The following is a 22,135-nucleotide window of genomic DNA, read 5'->3' on the forward strand; positions in this document are numbered from 1 at the left end:
CTACTTTCTTTCTCTACGACATTTCATCAAACACATCACAGCATAACACAAAACTACACCATTCTCACAATCACACAGAACCAGACCCAAAACGAAGAAGAAGCTCAACGGTCAACACAACAACGAGTTGAGTTGAGTTGAGTTGAGTTGAGTGTGAGTTCAAGCAACAATTAGCAATGGGGAGCTTAGTGGGACCCATCACCTAAAACCCACTTTCTCTCTCTTTTCCTCTCTTTACTCCTTCCATTGATTATATTTTTCACCTTTCACTTTCACTTTCACTCTCTTCCTCTTCTCCTTCTTCTTCTTTGCAACATCAATGGTTTATGGTGGTGGGTTTTCGAGAAACATTTGTTCTTTTGCTTCTTCTTTCCAAACTCAAAAGGCAACACCACCTTGTAATTTTAAAAGATCAGATTCGCTTTCATTCTGTCTCCTTTTTCTCAGGTACATTCATTCTCACACTCACTCACTCCCTCACTCCCTTTTACCTTCCTTTCTCTCTCTAAACCTTTCCCTCCCACCCTCTCCACCTCCTTTCTCTCACCATAAAGTTGAAAGTGATGTCTATTTTGTTTTATTTAATTAAGATTTGTTGTTTTGGGGGGTTCTCTATGTAATTATTCTTAGCTGAAAATTCTACCGTTCGGGTCCTTTTTTTTTCTTTCTGGGGGTATAATTTATTAGCAACTGGTTTGACTAATGAGATTTTCAACACTCAGGAGCAATATTTAGGACTATTCTTGCTTCTTCATGTTTTACAAGTTGCAAAAATTGATTTTTTTTGTTCTTTTTAGTTTTAAAAAGGATATAACTTAACGTTTGTCTACCTGGTTTTGACTGCAACTAGTTATTTTTTTTTCAAGTGTTTTCTGTGCTGTTTTTAGTTGGATAACGTGACTTGAATTTAGTCTCATCTCATTTTAATTTTGGTTTAGTTGGGTTTGGTTTACTTTTCTCTCATTCCTTTTTTCTTTTGAAAATAAATAAATATATGAAGGAATGCATTCAACTATGAAGGCTTTTTAAAGTTTCAAGTTTCAACGTTTGATTACGGCTGTTGATAACTGACTGATTCAACTATGCAAGCCTCTTCTATATTGTATTCTTATTCTAATTCAAAAAAAGAAAAAGAAAATTTATTCAAGGTTTCTCTGTTTCTAGGTGCATCCCTATTCTTTGATGTGCCGGTTTCCACTTGGTTACAAGCATTTTGGAAGTTGATATTCTGTAGAGAAGTTGACATATAAGTATATATACTTTATCACTCATGAAGAAGGACTTGTAAATTCAAGAGTTGTGAATAGAGATTGCAAAAGTATGGATCAAAATAAGGGAGAGAGTTGGAGGGAATTGGTTAAGAAGATGCTTCCACCTGGTGCTTCTGTACCTGATGATGGCTCTAATCTTGACTACTCCATAGCTATGGAGTATAAAGGTCCACCAGTCTCATATGAGGTACCGAGAGTCGAGCCTGTTGATGTAAAGTCAAGAGCAATTCCTACTGCTGTACCACTCTCCGGATCACAAAGATCGGTTGCTCAAGCTGGCTCTACGGTGATTGAACCAATCCCTCTGCCGGTGTCTAGAATCGCCGGAGTAACAGGTTCTCCTAGTCATAGTCCAAGGTTGTCAGGAAGCTCAGAATCTGTGGTGTCTGTCTTACAAAACCCTGATCTTTCTTCCGCCTCGCCTTCGGCTTCACCTGCTTCAGTTCATAACCCTCCAAACAATCCACCTAAGCAAGTCACTAACGAACCGAAGAGGGCACATGTTGTCACTTTTAGTACTGTTGAAAGATCTGAGAGGAAAGAGGTGGAGGTTGTGAAGCCAGTTTATCCAGAATATGTTGGGGTTATAAAAGAAAGGAAAAAGAAGAAGAAAATAAGAGTTTGTTATAGGTGTGGAAAAGGGAAGTGGGAAACCAAGGAGTCTTGCCTAGTTTGTAATGCCAAGTATTGCAGCAATTGTGTGCTCAGGGCGATGGGTTCAATGCCGGAAGGGCGCAAGTGTGTAACATGCATTGGTGAGGCAATTGATGAATCGAAGCGTCTGAAATTGGGTAAACATTCAAGGGTATTGTCTAGACTGTTAAGTCCTCTTGAAGTGAAACAAATTATGAAAGCAGAGAAAGAATGTTCTGCTAATCAGCTTCGGCCGGAGCAGTTGATTGTCAATGGGTTCCCCCTGAAGGATGATGAGATGGCAGAGTTACTTGGATGTCCCTTGCCTCCACGTAAACTGAAGCCTGGTAGATACTGGTATGACAAAGAATCTGGTCTATGGGGGAAGGTGATTATTTGTGCTCTATTACTGAGAACTTTACTGTTTCAATTTTGGCTTGATACTGAAAGTTTTTATTTTAAAATTCATGTGGTTAAACTTATAAAATTCTATATTTCCATTTGCTACCAGAAACTGGCCTTTTAACTTTGGTCCGTGTCTGTTTAATAGGAAGGTGAAAAGCCTGACAGAATCATAAGTTCAAACTTGAATTTCACTGGGAAACTTAGTTTGGATGCCAGTAATGGAAATACTGAGGTTTACATCAATGGTCGAGAGATTACAAAGCTTGAACTGAGGGTCCTCAAGGTGAGCTTTCTATATTTGTTTACAAAATTTGTGTTTGACATATTAAATCTGCAACTAGTTTGATTTTGGCTCAGAAGATTTTGACAAAATGATAAAATATCTTTTGATAATAACCAAGGAAAGATACTAATGGATGCACCTACATCTTTTTGGATGATACTAACATTATTACAAGCATTCTAAGAGGATAACAGTGAAATTTCTTGAATCAGCCTATAGTTTTTTGTTTAGTGATCTGGTTTATTGAATAATCTGCCTGGTGATATTATTGCAACAAACAGAATAACTTGATTTTTTGAATTTTCAGCTGGCAAATGTGCAGTGTCCACGTGATACACACTTTTGGGTTTATGATGATGGTCGTTATGAGGAGGAAGGACAAAATAATATCAGAGGAAACATTTGGGAAAAGGTATTCACCTGAACATTTCTAGATTCAAACATCTTGGAGTCATTCAAGGATGTATAATATTAATGGAGGTGTTTACTTTTTCTTTAATAGGCATCAACAAGATTTGTTTGTGCCCTGTTTTCTCTGCCTTTTCCCCATGGACAGCCACATGGGCAAAGAGACGAGACTAGTAATTATACTACAGTTCCCAATTATCTGGAGCAGAAGAGAGTTCAGAAGCTGCTGCTTCTTGGAATTCAAGGATCCGGAACTAGCACCATATTTAAGCAGGTATGGTTTCTATTGCAATATGTTTAGACGTGGGAATCACTTCTTTGGTATAAGCATCTGAGTTGTTTGGAATGGCATTAGAAGAGCGACCCTTTTGGGCCCTAGTTAGTATATGCAAGTGTTTAAACAAAATCATTTCAGATATTTGTAAAATTACCGATGAGATAATATTGGCTTAGAATAGTAGTCATGAGTAGTTTTTTGTTATATTTTTTTTTTTGCTCGTTCTCATGTGACATTATTCTTATTTTGTGGTACTCTTGTAATTGCTGAGCAGGCAAAGTTTTTGTATGGGAACAAATTTACTGCCGAAGAGCTGCAAGATGTTAAACTGATGATCCAGAGTAACATGTATAAATATCTTAGCATTTTGCTTGATGGAAGAGAGCGCTTTGAGGAAGAGGCTATTTCTAGAATGAGTGGACAAGGTTCTCCTGGTGAAACTACAGAACCAGGTAATATTTCATGATGTGGTAATTTCTATTGAAGTTTTGACATGTTTACTGGATAGCTAGCTGAAGACATTTAATAAGAAACAGAGTAACTCAATGTATGAACAACTATTATCAATTTGAAAAAATTATATCTTGATTTCATTTAATCAAATCCTAGATTGATTTCATTCTATACAAGAAAGGAATAAATACGATCTTTATTCAGGTAATAATGGTGAAGCAAGCAATACAAATGAATCCATATATTCCCTCAATCCAAGGCTGAAGCATTTCTCTGACTGGCTTCTGGATATTATAGCCACTGGGGATTTAGATGCATTCTTCCCTGCAGCCACACGTGAATATGCACCGTTGGTTGAAGAAGTTTGGAAAGACCCAGCGATACAAGAAACATTCAAAAGAAAGGATGAGCTTCACTTTCTTCCAGAAGTTGCAGAGTACTTCTTAAACCGGGTATTGCTCCACAAGTTATCCGTGAAATTATGTCCTTTTATTTGGTTAAAATAGCATGCATTCCAATCGATATGCTTTACCAACCCATCAACTTTTGTTGCTGCCATTTGTCATTGTTCTTTTTGTTATCCTGAGCAGAGGTGTTGCTTTTTTTTTTTCAGTTGGCCAAATATGTGGCAAGTTTTTACAATTAAGAGACATCACCTGCTAATCTCAATGTGATATCTGTGCCAAATATTATGTGCTAGACTTGTATACAGATACCTTACTCATATTTGATTAATCCATTTTATACCTTTCTAATTTTATTCCTACGACCAATCAGACTGCTGATCTTTCCTTGTAACCACTGGAATCTTGAGACTATGGTCTTTCTTGAATCAGCTATTTTTGTATCTTCATTCTTTTTTATTATTAAGCTTTATAGATGTTGTAGGCAGTCTAGTTGCTATGTATCATTTGCTTGAAAGTTGTTATTTTGCATTTACCACTTTAGAAAAATAAATGATATTCACACACAGCTAGATAATAATGTTCTTGTTTCTTACAGGCTGTAGAGATATCTAGCAATGAATACGAACCTTCCGAAAGAGACATACTCTATGCAGAAGGGGTCACTCAAGGCAATGGTTTAGCTTTCATGGAATTTTCACTTGATGACCGTAGCCAGCGGCCAGAAATGTATTCAGAAAACCTGGATGCTCAGTTACCTCCTCAAACCAAGTATATACATAAGCTATATTTATTTCTGTTTGAATCTTAGAAAGTGTTTTTTTAATGAGTGCAAAATTTTCCAGTGTACTTGAACTTTATGTCAGTTTCTCTGTCATGGTGCTTTTTCTCTTGCAACAAACTAGAAATTTTTAGCATCAATTTACATTACATAACTTATGCATATAAAAAATAAAGATGCATATAAACCCGGAAAGGTATGTAACTTGTCTTTTGATGTCTCAGGTACCAACTCATAAGGGTCAATGCCAAGGGTATGAATGAGGGCTGCAAGTGGGTCGAAATGTTCGAGGATGTTCGGGCAGTGGTCTTCTGCGTCTCCCTAAGCGACTACGACCAATTATGTCTCACCCCAGACAATGGTGGCAGTGGAACCCTCCTCCAAAACAAGATGATGCAAAGCAAGGAGCTTTTCGAGACCATGGTGCGGCACCCTTGCTTCCGAGACACCCCATTTGTCCTTGTCCTAAACAAGTATGATATCTTTGAGGACAAGATAGGTAAAGTGTCCCTCAATGCCTGTTGCGAGTGGTTTAATGATTTTTGTCCTGTCCATGCACATCACAACAACCAGTCACTTGCACATCAAGCATACTTCTATGTTGCCATGAAATTCAAGGACCTTTATGCATCCCTCACGGGTAAGAAACTTTTCGTGGCGCAAGCAAGGGCGAGGGACAGAGCAACAGTCGATGAAGCATTCAAGTACATAAGAGAGGTCCTCAAATGGGATGAGGAAAAAGAAGAAAACTACTATGGTCCACCAGAGGACTCATTTTACAGTACAGACATAAGCTCCTCTCCTTATCTCAGGCAAGAGTAAAAATGGACGGTGGCGGACATGCCTAAACTTTTGTGGTCCTTAACTGATATATACATATTTGCCCTTTTGGAGGTACATGGAAAAATTGGGGAAGGGAAAGAGAAGAGGAAAAAAGATTAGGGGGTGTGGAGAAAATATAATGTAGCTTGTGTTTTCTCTAGCATTTATGTTATTCTGTGAAATCTGAAAGATGTAAGTTAAAAGTTATTGATGATTTTTGGTAGGGTTCTTTCCAACCTCTGAAGCCTTTGTCGTGTATCTGCATGTATGCATTCCATTTTGCATGTGGAGGAGCCTGTGCATTGGTTCCCGAGCTTTTTGAAGGGATCAATTTTTACTACAGTGTAATAATAATAAATAGTAGGGACAGGAAAACCGGAATAATTGAAAGTAAAAAGAAACTTTTAAAAAAATAGGAAACAAAATTATTTCTGATTTGGTTCAAAGAGAGTAGTTATCCAAGTCAAATTAACATAAATGAATAATTTTGAATGCTAGGAGAATGTTTCATCTATATGGTTTATTTTTCAAAGGTCAATAAATGTTCCTCATGTAGTGACGTAGATTCCACAACTACTTTATGGAATTTGCTTGGGTTACAATAAATTATATATTATGCATAGTAAATGAATTTAATAAAACCGAGGGAGTATTTGTTTAATTGAAGTTTTTGTTCTAATAGTGTTCTAGAGTCAAATATGAATGTTAATCAGAACAAGATGAACCCAAGAGGTGGGCAATTACAAATTAATTAAGGGGGAACTTCTTGTAAGTGAGAGCGGGTTTTTCCTTTTTGTTAATTTTCTGTGTTTGATAGTTGCATATGAAACATGAAAGCATTGATAAGATAAGATATAGTACACACTTTTTGCTTCACGATTGAACCGATCCAAAAAGAGTCTGAAATGTACGAAAAAATTAAGCAATTATTGTTGCTTGCATGAAGCAGATATTTTGCCCCACTTAGATTCCTTTGCAATGTAAAATTACTTCACATGAAATTATCACCATGGTATACAATAAGTGAAAGTCTTATGACATTTTCAGGAGAAATGACTGACACAAAATTAAAATTTCTATAGATTTTATTTGTTTTTAACCTTTCTAATTTTATTACATTATTTTTTTTAATATGCAAGATCTAACCTGAAGATTCTATATATAGAAATAGCTATTGAATCAGCTGAACTAAGTGTTGGCATGTAAGAGATTAAATAATTGTTAAAGAAATAAAAATTTATATGCTATCATTAACTTTATGCAAATAAGTGAATAACTCTCTTTTACATATCGAGTAAACAACTAAGAGCCTCACAAAAGAAGGGAAAAAAGAGAACCAAAATAAGTCACCGCAATGAAAGAGTTTATAAATTTAGAGTGTATATCTATTTTGATCTTTAAAAAATTTTAGATTGGACACTTTAGTCTCCAATTAAAATTAATTACTCGATTGATCCTTAACAATTAATTCGTCAGTCACTTAGGTCCTTTATTTCGTTAATTCTAACGGAGGACAAAATAGTCATTGACAACTCTAACAGGAGACAAAATGGTCACTGATCTCCTCTGTTCGGAAACGACACGGTTCTTTTCCAATTTCCATCATATCTCACATAACACTAACAGTCTAACACTGTAACTTCAAACTACACAATGCATACTCCATAAATTTAATGTTCACAAGAAAAAAAATCCTCAACTTGTTCTCAACCAATTCACACTCAGAAAACTAATGCCTATGTCTCTCAACTAGTTGTCGTCTTCGATGGATCCCATGAATCTAGACAGCAAGTCTAATTGGTTAAGACTTGTCATCGTCGTTGCCATCTCCCTCCTCCTCTGCCCTAACATCTCCATGACCACATTGTCCACCACTCCGATCGCTTCCTTCAACTTCTTCTCCGAACCAATATTCAGTAATCGCTTCAGTTTCCATATGAGCGGCAAGACGACATTGCTCGTTGTAATAGCTTGGATGCAGGGTCGAAACTGTCTGCCAACTTGGAGTTCGGGAAAGAAGGAATGATGCACTCGGTGTCTATTTCAAATGAGAATTTGCATATGATGTCGAAGGAGAATCTTCTCATGATGTCCTAATGTCCAACAATCTATATTGCTTGCCGGAAAGTGGACAAAGGCATGCCCTTGGAGTAGTTGTGGAACTTGGTCTTGAGGATGTCGTGGACGTTGTTGGGGTTGGAGGTAATGTTATCAAAAACGTGGAAGTGGATGCTTTTGGTGGGTGAAGTGTAGAGGAGGTGGATGTACCAGTCACAAAGATTTAGGAAGTGTGTGGTCCATGACATGTTGAGGTAGGTGCGACACGTGTAATAATTACACCATGGCTTAATCTTGGAGCTAAAAAGAAGGAAGGAATCGATGGAAAAGAAGACTATAAAGGTGAAGAATGAGAGTATGAATGTTAGGGTTATGCGAGATATGATAAAAATTAGATATGATAAGAACAGTGTCGTTTTCGAATAAAATGGTCAAGAATCATTTTGTCCCTTGTTAGAGTTTCCAGGGACCATTTTGCCTTCTGTTAGAGTTGACGAAGCCAAGAAATTAAGTGACTGACGGAATTAATTGTTAGAGACCAATCGAGTAATTAATTTTAGTTGGAGACTAAATGTCTGGTTTAAAATTCTTTGAGAACCAAAATGGGTATATACTCTTTTTATAAACGTTTTTTATTTTATGACAACAATATGTTGTGTCATCGGATTGGTCAAGAGATAAGTTAATTCATCCATTTTTCAATATTCAAGTTTTCGAAATGATAATAGTCGTGATTCCTACTTCCTCACACCAAATTAGACAAATACTATTACCAGTGACAAGGAAAAATTAGGGGTCAATATTTTTAGTAAAAAATATAAAAATTAGTTAGTGTTAACTTAATTAAGAAAGATGCCGATTACCTACTATTTGTTTTCTAAAAATCTATATTACGAGAATACTATGAGCTGAAATATCCCTATGACTTTTTTATTATTATTTAAACTTGCTAGTACTAAAAAACACGGCATTGTAAGTTGTAACCTCAAATTTGTACTGAGCATTGTAGGAGCACTTGGTGATGAAGAATTCTGGCAAATTTATGACTGACTTGTCATGTGTGTAACACGTGCCAGTCCCCAGCATGCCTGTCCTTTCCATATGATTCCTCTTTCATGAGACTTTACCATGTCCATGTGACATTAAATGTGCCATCATGAAATGATGTAGTAACTTGCAGAAACTCAGGCATTTCTCTATGACACCAATGTGTTTATTTTCATTTGGTAGTTCCCACCCACTTGTCTGACACCTCTTATGTGTAGTCTCACCTTCTCAATTAATGCACCAATTGCTAACTCAAGTAATTGCTCTTGGATCTTCTACATTCTATACCACTAATTTGGATTACAACTTACTTTCGTTTATCTTAACTCTGAAATTTCATTTTATTAGAGATCAATCGAATCGGTTCAATCCAATCTTCTGAAATTTGGATAAGCTGGTCAAGTTTCCCCCACAATTAATTCCACCTTATTTATTCAAAACGAAGCTACCCAAATGATAAGTTCATTCATTCACTATGAAAAGTAGGTTTCTTTTTTTATTGTCAAGACTTCGAAGCTGATTATCCGAGATACTATGCATTAAACGCAACTATGCCCCCACCAAGAAATTATTGTTACATTATAGAATTTACAACTAAAACACAGCTATTAATTCAGATAAATGCAGTTTAATCTTTAATAGCACCTCAGGCATTATTAAAGGCAATAGATGATTGTTTTTGGCAATAAAAGGAATGCTCGGCAGAAAAAGGAACTTGTGAAAGTGAATTAAAATGGCCGTATCTAATAAAAATTCCAGGTACATAGTAGTATCATCACTCTAAAGCATAAAAATAGCCTGCTTCCAACTGAATCCGATGTGTCTATGCATGAAACCATAGAACCAACAATTTCTAAGTGGAGTACAAGGGTCTGTTCTCTCCAGCATTCATTCAAAAGCAGCAGATAAAACCAAATGAAGCACATATACTCAGCTATAATTCCCATGTGAGTTGGAAGTCTCTCGTTTTGTCCCCTCAGCATGTCTTCCCTTTAACTTAAGAAATTCTTACAATTGGCAGAAAACAAGCAAAGAAAAATCACGATCCAATTAAGTCAGGTGTTTCAGCCTCGATGGACAACAATGCAGTGTGTACTTTCCCCGTCCAACTGTCCAGTCGATCACGTAAGGATTTGATCTGTTGAATACCCAGAACCCTTGGTTGCACCCAGGAAACATGAACTGTGCCATCAACTTGATCAATTATACCCTCAATTAGATGAACCTGCAATAAATATTTTTTTCCCAGCATCATAAGCATTGCAAACAAAAGCACTTCAAAAAATTTTTTCCCGATCGGTGTTTACAGAATCTCAACCCCGGAGGGGAGAAAAGCACTCAGTGCTTACAAGAAAATTAACAAACGACAAACTTTAACAACTTATGAAGAAACTAATAACCAAGACAAAAGACAGACTCAAACATGAAAAGACAACCAAAACAAAACATTAGACAAAGCACCCATATCTCCTTTTCTTGATAAATCAAACACCCTCGACCCCCATCTGAGAGACAAAGAAAAACCAAAGGACACAACAGAGACCTATACACCTTAAATGCAAACATTATCAATAAAGGAGCATAATACTTTTTTCAGACCTACAGCCGATTGCCACAACACATTCTTGAATTCAATCAGCAGACAGCATATAGTTTGTGCAAGGTAATGCCCACTTCCATGGAAGAACAAGGTAAAGGAAAGAACAAAGGAAAAAGAAAGTGAAAATAATAAAATTCCAAAATGAAATTACCCTCTCAAGTATGATCTAGGACAATCTCAGCAATTCCTATAAGATAAGGATCCGCTCATTCAAAATGTACATAAAACTTGTCAAGTTCACCTATCTAGCATTGATTGTACATCTTTTTAACTTCTTATTTTCTAGAATAATCAAAACAATCACAAAATGTGAGTCGCATGAGAACGTCATCTTCATTTTAAACATGCGGGTATATTCCATTTCAATTTCCTGCTCGAGTTTCCAACATAGATAACTAAACAGTTCCTTCCATTCAAAAACCAGAAAGTTATAGAACTAATTTTAATTTCGAAACAATAGTGTGTCAAAGACGACAAATTAAACTTTGACCAGCTACATAGGTATAGCAGACAGCAATACAAGCCCTTTACATATGTATGCCTCAAATTAAATCGAGCATCAAGAGCACTTTTGAAAATGTTTAAGCAGCCAAGTCACGCAAGTCACTCCAAGAGTCCAAGTGACAACATTAGACACAAGGTTTACAAAGTAAATAACAACACAACACAATTCTTCTAGCGACACGACATCAACTCAGCTAAAATATTGACATTATGGTTAAATGTCACTGAAACAAGTACTACAATATAATACAAACCAACCGGTGGCTACTGAAAATAGGGTAATCAGGAAAGTTCATAGAAAAATTTAATTAAACAGGAAAAAAAAAATTGAGTTAATTACATTCACCCATATAAATAAGTTGAAACAGTGCTAAATTGTATAGTTGTGAAGAAAACAATATAAACTCCTATTTTATTTCATTTTATTTTTCTAGAGCTTTTGATAGAACTTACAGATAGGCTCTTCATTAGGAGATGCTCCACATCCTCTATAGAAAGTCTAGTACGATCTGCAATGACACTCAAGGGTATAGTTCGATCTTCTGAAGGCCGACTGCAAATGAACAGAACCCGTGTGAGTTGGCACTGGGAATAAAATAAATAGTTTTCATGTTCATCTACACAAAGTGAGAATCATGAAAATCTGAACACATTTGTACCTGAAAATGATCTCCATCAAGCAGAGAATGTTAATCTTTTCCAACAATTTCTGCTCATTTTGAACTAGTGCCGGTTGAGCCCTTAGAGCAGCACTATGCACCCGGCATAATTCTTGATATCGAACTAAATCACCAGAATTGAAGGCCTGCAGAATATAATAAAGCCATTCTACCTTTGTCCCAAGAAGGCTCTTAATCTGTGAAAGATATCAGAGATATTATCAGCAAACACTACAACAAAAAAGATACAGTAAAGAAATTGAGAGAGAGAGAGAGAGAGAGAGAGAGAGAGAGAGAGAGAGAGAGAGGCATTCCTAGATGTAAATACTTACAATAGGATGAGCAAGCAGTTCTCCAAAGTTGTATATGTTATCCCCAAGCAGAGCAGAGAGGGACAAATCAAACGCCAAATCCTATCAAATGACAAAAGAATACAATACATTACTTGTAACATTTGCATATAAATATATAACAGACCAAGATGACATAACAACCGTAAAGAAGACATCTGTTGAAATGAATTTATAAGAACCAGATTCAGTTCCAGTATACCAAAACTCAAAAGGATCAACATATCTTCAAATACAAAATACATCCATATTTATTTTGCTAGAGGAAGACTTTAAAGTGTGGTGATGAACTAGTATTAAAATAAAATAAAATAAAATAAAAAGCCTAGTCTTCCTATCATATGATGCATGAAGCACAGCAAGATCTAAGCAGCATAACTTGAACTAAATTTACACTAGGACAACTCTTCCGATGTAAATCTTGCCAACTTCATAAGTCAACGTAAAGAACCCAGTCCTACTAAAGACATTTAAAAGAGAATGTTCACCTCAAATAGCTCAGTTGCCATGGGATTCATTCTCATGTCATAAACCATAAACCCTAGTACCCTACAGTTAGATGCGTGCAGCGAACTACAATTGTGAGTCAGAGTCACTCTTCCCATTGTAATTTTAATATTTTATCAAATAGATATCCCCAAGAAGTATGTCTACACTTGAAGAAGATTTCAATTCTTAAAAAGCAAAACTAAAAATCTAAAGACAAAAAGTAACATCATTTTCTTACAGTAGAACCTTTTAATTCTTCAATCAACTACACATTGTACGAGACAAGCAACATCAGAAACAAAAATAGTTCATGACATCCCATAAAAAGATGGTTAACAAAACACTAAATTAATAATTAATATTAACTATTAATATACATTTTGTTATGGCAAGTATAATTCTTTAATGCTGCATGCATTAATTTTCAGAGCTTTGGAAAGGAAATGTATTTAACAGTCAAAAAAAGAAAAGTTTCAGATCTACTTGATTACTTCTGATCTACTGTTTGCAACCAAACTCTTAAAAATCATAGTGAAAGTCATAAGCAAAAGCAACATTAACAGCAAAAATTGTAATGAACTAACTATAACTTGAGACAAATAAATAAATAAATTAACAAACATTTGAAAATTCTCATGACATACCAGCTTGAATGAATCTGAGAGAGATTCAACTGATGTGTATGCCAAATAGAGAAGAGCACTTTTGTAGAACTCAGCAAACTCCTGACGCGATTTGTGGTACTGGGATGACACCCAGTAATAGCTAGCATATACAGATGGATCAATGTCTGTCATGCTATCAAGTGTACTCTTTCCATCTTCCAGAAGTTTCTTGCATTCCTTTTGGTCACCTTGCTCAAGCTTAATTATGGCAATTCGCATCTTAATGTAAAGAATAGGTTCTTCAATGCGTTGCTCTCTAGTAGCTTGAAGCTTCTCAATGACTCCATCAAGATAACCAACAGCAGCTTCTTTCTCAGAATACTGCCGGGAAACTATCACAGCAAAATGTGCAAGCTTGAGAAGGTTGATTTTGGTCTCAAAGTCTGTGATGAAATTGTTATACAACTGTATAAGAGCATCGCCAGCCTGAAGAGACAGTAAGAATAATGAGTAAAATAAATAAACCTAAGAACTAAGAAGAACATGCACCGTTTAGCTTGCCTTCTTTCACACACAGACAGTAGTCACCAAAATTTTTATTAGAAAAAAACGGAAACACGCAAACAAAATCACGCAACATAATGGATGACATTACGTAGGCAGTCGGCACACAGAAGTATAAGTACATCAATGATCGATGTAAAGTAAATATAAATTTAGCTCTTTCCAAGGTTGACAGTCTTGGATCTTGATAGTTGAAAACAATGTCAGTTGACAATTTGGAAGGAATGATTCGATCTCACAAATCGAGATTCATATATCAAATAGCAACAAAGCATTCAGGTGTTTACAAAAATCAGACTGAATGTTGATCAACGATGTTTAAGAAGGCATTCTTGGTGGTTAGCGCAATGCACCAATGTTGAACTGCCCAAAAGAATGTGATTGGATGAGCTAGGACTACTTAAGGACTTAGGATTTGGGATCCTCACTTTAAATAAAATACCCATAAAATGGGGACTATTCCATGAACATACCTCACTAAATAACTAGCAAAAAGACACTGCTGATTGAATTAGTTGAACCTTGTATCAGAACTTCACAATGCTGATCTTATTAAGTTGAACATCTATATTGCTCTGTATCTATAAGTTCCATCATATGACACTACACTCTGACCCTAAAGGCTTTAACATATTAGTCACATCTTCCTAAAAGGGTAGGTACTTAGGCTACCATACAATCTCAACCTCCACATGACAATAAACCAGGCTTCTGCGCAATTAAGAAGAAGCAAGACTTAAATATGTTAAATGACAGGGTAAAAAAAAAAAAAGCAAACCAGCCAATAAGAAGCTTCATTCACAAAACCTGGGATTTTACAGGTTCCTAAAAGGAAACAAATAGCTGCAAAAAAAAAGCCCCAAATAAGAAAGTCTAAAACCCCAGTTCAACCCTAATTCGCCAAATCCCACCAATCGAAGACTTCAATTTCGCAACAATCCCTTCCCCTTCCCGCAGAAGGGAAACACCACCATACCCTACCCAACCATGCTCAGATCCAAATCGAAATAAGAACGCCAAAAACCAAGGTAGTCCCAAAGGGGGAACAAAAAAACACTATCTGCCACACTTCCAACCAGAACAACTCACCCAAACCAAAGCAAAAGAAAGAAACCCTATCGTCAGTACAGCAGTTAGCTCCTCCACTTAAGCTCCAAAATCAAGTCCAGAGCAACACGAAAGAACCAAAAACCATAATATAAAATACATATATTTAAAAAAAGAAACCCTAATCCAAAGAAAAGAACAGAAACACAGGGGAAAGCAGGGCATGACACGGAAGCTCGAAATTCAGAAATTTCGAGTTGAGAGGGGAACCTGGAAAGCGGCGAGGGCAACGAACTGCTCGAGCTTAAGAGTAAGCTGGTGCCAGAGCTTCTTCTGATACAGATCTGCGAGGGAATTGTACCAATCAGAGAGCTCAGGATGCGCGTTCCTCAGCGATTCCAAGTATTGAAGTGCAGCCATCGCGATTCACACCCGATTCCCAAACCCAACAACACGCACCACCAAACTTGAGCTTCCTTCGCTCTCCCTTTCCTATTTATACCTCCCACTTTTTTTTTTAAATCTTGAATTAACCTTTCTTTCTTTTTCGTCACTCCAGTCTTTTTTTTTTTTTTTTTTCTCTCTCAATATAGCATTTATTTATATTTATTTTATTCTTCTTGTGCTCAAAGAAACGAATCACTTTTTTAGTTTTTTATCATTATTTATTGCTTATTGGTCTGGAAAAACTGAAAATGCACAAACCTTTGGGCTTCAGGTTACGGAGATTTCGATGCAAGGTTGGACTCTACTGAAATTATTAATTGGGCCTTTGTAAGAATAAGGCCCAAATGTTTTAGCCCATTTCTTGGTTTTTTCTTATTCAATCCACTGACAAAAAAAAACTCATATATTCGCCAACTAACCTTAGTTTAAGTGGCATATGTGATATGTTCTCCTTTCTTACTAAGAGATTTCAGATTCAAGTTCCATTTAGTGTAAACTTGACCATAAAAAAAAGAAAATATCATATGTGTGTGAGTCTATAATCTAAGATTAGGAATTGTCCAATTCATCGATAAAAAATTAAAATAAAAAATCCTATATTTAGTTTATTTTAAATAAAAAACCTTTTACTTAATTAAGTTGTGTTGATTTAATAATTAATTTATTAATTTATTTAAATAAGTGTCAAATTCTAATACTAATTTATGTAACAATCCGTTGATTAACAGTAGATTCTTTAATGAAATTCTGATCCGATGAATTAATATATTGCTACTTGCACAAAACAAATTGGAACATGTTTAATTTTGGTGGCAACTTTGCACATGTTTATTTCCCTCAGAGAGAGATTTTTTTGTAAAAAATTTTTGTCGTCTTTTTCCACAACTTAGATTTATGAAGGCCATGGTTTGTCACGTGGAATTTATTTAGGTCTTTTTTTGTTTGGTTAAGAAAAGTCAATTCGAATTTTCTTTTTCTGCTAAATAGAAAAGAAAATGATATTTATGTCTCATTAACAAAAGATAACACGTGGAAGAGCCTTCACAAATTAAACAATCTGTTCTAAAATGTTAATTTCTCAACTGCTATATATCCATAGAATTTTTTTTTTTTCATAAGTTAGAATTTATACAAGAGCTTTAGCTTTTGATTCATTTTACTGTGTTTCTCACCACTTTTTCTTCTTCTTTCTTGTTTTCTTCTGTGAGAAAGCAAAACTAATCAAACATAACTTTTTCTTTCTTTACCTTAGGCATCAGTGCATCATGCACCCCACCTTTAAGGTGAAAATCCCTTCCCTCCTTTTTACTCTTACTCTCCAAGAAGTTAATAAATGAAGTAATTATGTAGTCATATTTAGAGCACAGAATAATCATCAAAGGTTGTTTATTATGTTTATTATAATTTTAATAGTAACTAAATTCTTTTTTTTATTATTAGTAATGAGTTCAAGCTTTAAGAATGGAAAAATATGTTATTATAAAATAACCACAATTTCTCATATTATATTAATTAAATTTTAATCATATTCGTGAGGTTAAATTCAATTAGCTAAATTCTTGATAATAAGAACTAAATATTAGTAGTTCTAATGAAATAAGAAAAATAATCTTAATACCAATTATAAATATTAAAAAATTGTTATCATAGGCGACAATAATTTTAGGTAAAATAAAGATTAATTATTGTTCTCATGCACATTAAAAGCTAATAAGGTTTAAATGGTGGTGGATTAGGCAAGCATGTGATGATAATATATAATACATAAAATAAACAGCAAAAATTCCCATGATTGATGATTCCTTGCTTGCCCACCATTGAAGATAGGGAGTTTATGGAAGTCTAGCGGGTATTTATAAATAATTTATGATTGTTTGAAATGACTGAATGATGAGTTTGAGTTGTGTTTGTGACTGAATTTGATGAATATGTATTTGATTTCTCGATTGAAAAGAGGTTAAGAATGGTTCAGTTGGGACCCGAAAAAGGGTGGCTAACCCCGAGTTTTAGGGGAAGTGCCGCCGAAATTTTATAAAAATCTGAGGTTTTATTTGAAAAGTTATTTTAAGAGATTTGGTTTTGAAAAATTAAATTATTTGAGATTTATTTAGTTGAGAAAATGTGTATTCTATTTTTAAACTAGATTTATTAAAAAAAAACATAATGTTTTAAATCCAATTTTGTAAGGAGAGATTTTGTTTTAAGTATTGTTTTGAGTTTGTTTTTTTAAGAAAAGGAATCTCTGCCACAGGAGAGCAGAGAACAAAGATTAAAGGAATATATTAATTAATGAAGCGTCTGCCACAGGAGAGCAGATGTGACATTGTTTGGGCCTTAGTGCCAAATGTAAAGTGGGGACGCCCACACACTGAGAACTGTTTTCCAGATGTACGCTTATTGATTTGGAAAGTCACACTGATGCGGCCTAGCCGTACGACTTATAAGCACACTGATGCATCTGGAAAGCCATATCTGGGACTTGTGCCCGGGTAATGTCGGGAGCGGGTAGGCAACCGACACATGAGCTCATGGCCTGCGTTAGGGATAGACATGCATCATGTTGTTTGCACATTTGCATTTGATTGCGCTTGCTTGTTTTATTACTTTGTGATTGTATTGTTTGTCTTGTTGTGACTTGCTTGTACATTGAATTGAATCTCTTGCTTGTACTGTTTGTTTGTGAGTGTATTAAAGTGATTACGAGTTGACATTTGACTGAGGATTAACTATGTGGCTGAGAGACAGAAAATGTGACTAGTTTTATATTTAAAATTTGTTTTGAGTTTAGAAATTTAAAGAAAAGTAATTATTTATCTAAAGTAGAAATAAAGTATTTTCAAAAGGTTAACAAAATAGTTTTACTAAGTAAGTTAATTATTTGCATTAAATTCATTACTTTTACGGCATTCCCATTCTCTACTGAGAACGTGTGGTTTGTTCTCACCCCAAAATCTTCCACCCTTTCAGTGACACAGGTTCGAAGATTCAGTTAGAAGATGCAGACGACTAGTAGATTTACTTGTGATTCTTGTTATTTTTATAGAGTTTCCTCGCCCTTGTTGTTTTAAATTTTATTTTATCCAGAAGGTTAGGTATTATATTTGAGTTTTATATTGAATTCATTTGTATAACATTTATTATTATTAATAATTGTGTGATTGAATTACTACAAATAATTTTCTAGTATTTTCTTATAAACTGAAACGCGATATCGACCTAAAGGCTCAATATTAAATAATAAATAAGGAGAACAGGTTAGTAACTCCTTACTTTTGGTACGATCATGACGTGCTAAAAGTTAGGGTGTTACAAAACCGATTCAAAATTTGATTTACCATTTTTCGATCAAATTAATTTGTTTGGCCTAATTTTGACAAAAATAATATGATTTAATCGATTATATATATTAAATTTTAATTATTAAAAAATATGTTTAGAAAAAAACGTTTTAAATGTTTTTATCGAAATAACTCCCTTAAAAATAAAGGTGCCATAGGTACATAGACTTCACATTAATTTTTTTTTACGATATTTATTTATTCGATAGATAAAGAACTAATTTATCTTAGATTAATGAGTTGTTGTATGCAGAAAATAAAATTTAAAATTCCGATATTTTGGTTGAGAGGATTATCCAACCAGGCAATTGATTTAACCATGATCACAAAAAGAAACATTATTAATAGGGTCATTCTGACTTTGGACAACATAATAAGTGGCAATTACTATGGCCACCAACGAAACCAACCCGCTCTACAACATTTCAATTGACCCATCCAAATTCATCCACAAATAATGTCCATTTTTTATAATTTATATATATAATAGAAAATGGATATCATAAACAAATATATATCAAGACTTTAAACTTTAGTTTCCACTCTCCACTCAACACTACCAAATATTCTGTGCCCCTCTCTTCACTTATTTTAAATGAAAATTATATTGGCCTTTTTCTTTTTCAAGAGACATTTAATTCTTAGTGTTAAATTTTTTAAAATACAAAAATAACTAGACATATTATGATTTGAATCTTAGGGGAAATTACTATGTACTCTTAGAAATAGAAAAGTGTCATATTGAATTATTACACCCGAACATAAAATATATATATAAGAGATATATTTTTTATGGTAAGAAATAAAAAGAGAAAACATTACTCTAGTCCTAAAGATACTATAAATGTTAAATATTATGAGTTAAAAGTGAATATTGAAAAATTGAATAAATTTCATTAAAATATTTAAACAAATTGTAATTAGCCATGTGAACTTCCATAACTAAGATGGATGAGGATGAAAATTCTTTGAAGTGTGAGAAAGTTGGTAGTGTAAGAAAATAAGAATTTAATTATTTTATAATTAAGTTAATAAGATTTACACATAATAGAAGTTACAAATTAATGATAATTAATATTTTACTTTATTATTTTACAAATCAAAATGGGTCTATTACATATATAGCAAAAATTAGGGGGGATTTGGTCTATAAATTTTCTTTTCTAAAATATCTTTTGTTATATATACTTTATATAAAAAATAATTAGGAGTACAGTCTTAATTTATTCTCTTAATTATTTTTTTAACTTAAAAAAATTGAATCTTTTATCTTTTGATGTTTAAAATTTTTTTTTTACAAATTCAAATATTTAAAATATAATTAGGAAGATGAATTAAAATTCTCAATCATTATTCAACAAAAAAAATGTGATTTCTAAATCGTGAATACAAAGCTTTTAAATTTGAATTTAAAGGTATTTACATCTAGTCTAGATATATAATGAAAATTGAGAAAGAAGTTAGTATACAAATTTTCTTTTTTAAAATATCCTTCATTGTATATAATTTATTATAAAAAATATTTTGCTATTTTTAAGAAATGAACCCAAAATTTTTAAAAATTCCATCGATTAAAAAAAGATAGATTAAATACCATTTAAGATAATTTGAATCTTAAAAATTAAAATAACGTAACAGACATTTTGTTGAGTTATCGTATCCGTATATCGGATACATTTTGGATACGACACTAGTCTGACACGTGTGGCTGGCTATGTCCAACCGTGTTTTAATAAAAAATAAAATTTTTTTTCGAACACACTTAGACACACATAAATACTATCACTGTATTAGCGTGTCCAATCTTATTCTTAACACATTTTTTAAATAAATTTAAATATAATATACATTATTATTTATTAAAATAAAAAAATATTTTAAAAACTTGATATGATTAAAATAAGATATTAAAAATAATTAAAAAAATTAATTTATATTTTAATATCAATAAAATATCAAAATATCATTACAATTTATCTAAAAAAATATTTTATATTTTATAAATATACGTGTCTTTATGTCTAATAAAATTTTAAAATTTGTATATCAATTTTTCTGTGTGATATCGTATTCCGTGTCCGTGTCCGGACATATCACTCTCGCTTATTCCTTATCTAATATTCCATATATGAATAAATGATAATATTTCTCTTCATGATGAAGGCTGGGCAACCCATATGATTTGAATGATTAACTTTTATGACTTCAAAAGAAAGCAAAGTAGTTACCCTTACCAAAAAGAAAAAAACCCTCTATATTAAGTTATTAACCCCACTCCACAACACTACTATACTATACACACACCACAAGACAAAGACCCAAAAAAATGGTGAAACAAGTGAGTCACTCTCTATTACTCATCAAATGCTTTATTCTTTTCCTCCTTCTATTTGCAACTTCTTTGGTTTCAGTTCACTCATCAACAGAACAGAAGAAGAAAGTAGTGTGGCATAGGAAGCCTTGGATGAACCATGGAAGCTCACGTGGCCCAAGGAAACACCTTGTGAACCCAACAACACTTGATGAGAATCCATTACAGGCTCGTCAATTTCCTGTTTAGTTTTAATTTCTCTTCTTCATTCATAGTTTCATTTTCATACCCCATTTTCTAAGTTTTATTATTCCCAATAATTATGGAAACTTAATTATTATTATTAGTTCTTCCTTTTTGTGTCACCTTGTATATCTGATGATGTATTTGTATTTTGATGATTTGGTTTGATATATAGATTTATGATGAAAATGGATCAATTATTGATCTTTTATGAGTGTATATGATTGTTATCTATGATAAGGAGGAGTTGAATTTGGTCAAATTTTAGTTGCTTGGAATCTAAAAAGCTAGTGGGAATATCAGGTCAATGTTTCAATAATCACGTTGAAAATTCGTTGTAATTATTTGATGCCAAAAATAATGCACCACTCCTTTGTTTTTGATAGTGTTATGTTTAATATAATTGATGAGTTTTATCCACTCCTTAGATTTAATTATTCTGTTATAATTTTATTAAATTTGTAATTAAATTTTTATATATTTTTTAATTAAATTTTTATATTATTTTTAATTTTGTAATTAAATTATTTTTATATAAAAAATATTAAAATTATCGTAATATTTTTCTTAAAAAAATATGTAATAAAAAATTTAATTAGATTTTTAATGGTAGATATTAATTTATAAAAAAATATTTTATTAACTCTAATATTTTTTACATTAACAATGATCTAATTATAAAATTAAAAACAGTATAAGAATCTAATTTAAAAAATATAAAAATTTAGTTATAAATTTAATAAAATTATAAAGACTAAAAGAACAATTAAAGTATTATTTTATTACAAGAAATATTTAGATCAATGAATTAAGTTGGATCCTAAGTAAAGAATTTAAAGATGTCACTTAGTAGAATGGGAGATTCTATGTTTAATATAGTTATTACTTGTTTTTAAGTGTTTTATTTTTTATTTTTTAGATTTTTTATGGTAATCAATTGATATAAAAGAAGATATCTTCTTCGTCTTGAGTAATGGGATGTCAAGAACTCAAAAGCAGTCATTCTTCCATTTATGCTTGATGGCAACGAGCAAGTGGTAGTTGGTGCAAAAAATAGGAAAAAACAAAAATGATATGTATGGATAAAAAATCAACATTCAAATTATTTATTATATATTTATATATATACATATTTT

At 33.2% G+C, this 22,135-nt stretch overlaps 2 protein-coding genes and 1 long non-coding RNA gene across 3 annotated transcripts; 2 read left to right on the top strand and 1 right to left on the bottom strand.

The window, feature by feature from the left end:
• Positions 1 to 5,960, top strand: LOC130980118 (extra-large guanine nucleotide-binding protein 3). The gene is made up of 9 exons (XM_057903759.1): positions 1 to 447; positions 1,165 to 2,292; positions 2,455 to 2,592; positions 2,900 to 3,004; positions 3,095 to 3,274; positions 3,552 to 3,729; positions 3,935 to 4,182; positions 4,733 to 4,905; positions 5,140 to 5,960. Exons 2-9 carry the CDS (start codon positions 1,321 to 1,323, stop codon positions 5,735 to 5,737), a joined length of 2,592 nt encoding a protein of 863 aa, XP_057759742.1. The 5' UTR covers positions 1 to 447; positions 1,165 to 1,320; the 3' UTR covers positions 5,738 to 5,960.
• Positions 5,961 to 9,546: 3,586 nt separating this feature from the next.
• On the bottom strand, positions 9,547 to 15,188 carry LOC130981717 (26S proteasome non-ATPase regulatory subunit 13 homolog B). The gene is made up of 6 exons (XM_057905367.1): positions 14,931 to 15,188; positions 13,089 to 13,535; positions 11,938 to 12,018; positions 11,606 to 11,802; positions 11,400 to 11,499; positions 9,547 to 10,067 (listed from the first exon to the last, which is right to left on the bottom strand). Exons 1-6 carry the CDS (start codon positions 15,078 to 15,080, stop codon positions 9,882 to 9,884), a joined length of 1,161 nt encoding a protein of 386 aa, XP_057761350.1. The 5' UTR covers positions 15,081 to 15,188; the 3' UTR covers positions 9,547 to 9,881.
• Positions 15,189 to 20,620: 5,432 nt separating this feature from the next.
• Positions 20,621 to 21,261, top strand: LOC130982844 (uncharacterized). The gene is made up of 2 exons (XR_009087204.1): positions 20,621 to 20,783; positions 20,857 to 21,261. It is a non-coding gene; the product is annotated as an uncharacterized LOC130982844 (long non-coding RNA).
• The last annotated feature ends 874 nt before the right edge of the window (positions 21,262 to 22,135 follow it).

The sequence above is a fragment of the Arachis stenosperma genome, chromosome 5, assembly GCF_014773155.1.
Source record: "Arachis stenosperma cultivar V10309 chromosome 5, arast.V10309.gnm1.PFL2, whole genome shotgun sequence".
NCBI lineage: Eukaryota > Viridiplantae > Streptophyta > Magnoliopsida > Fabales > Fabaceae > Arachis > Arachis stenosperma.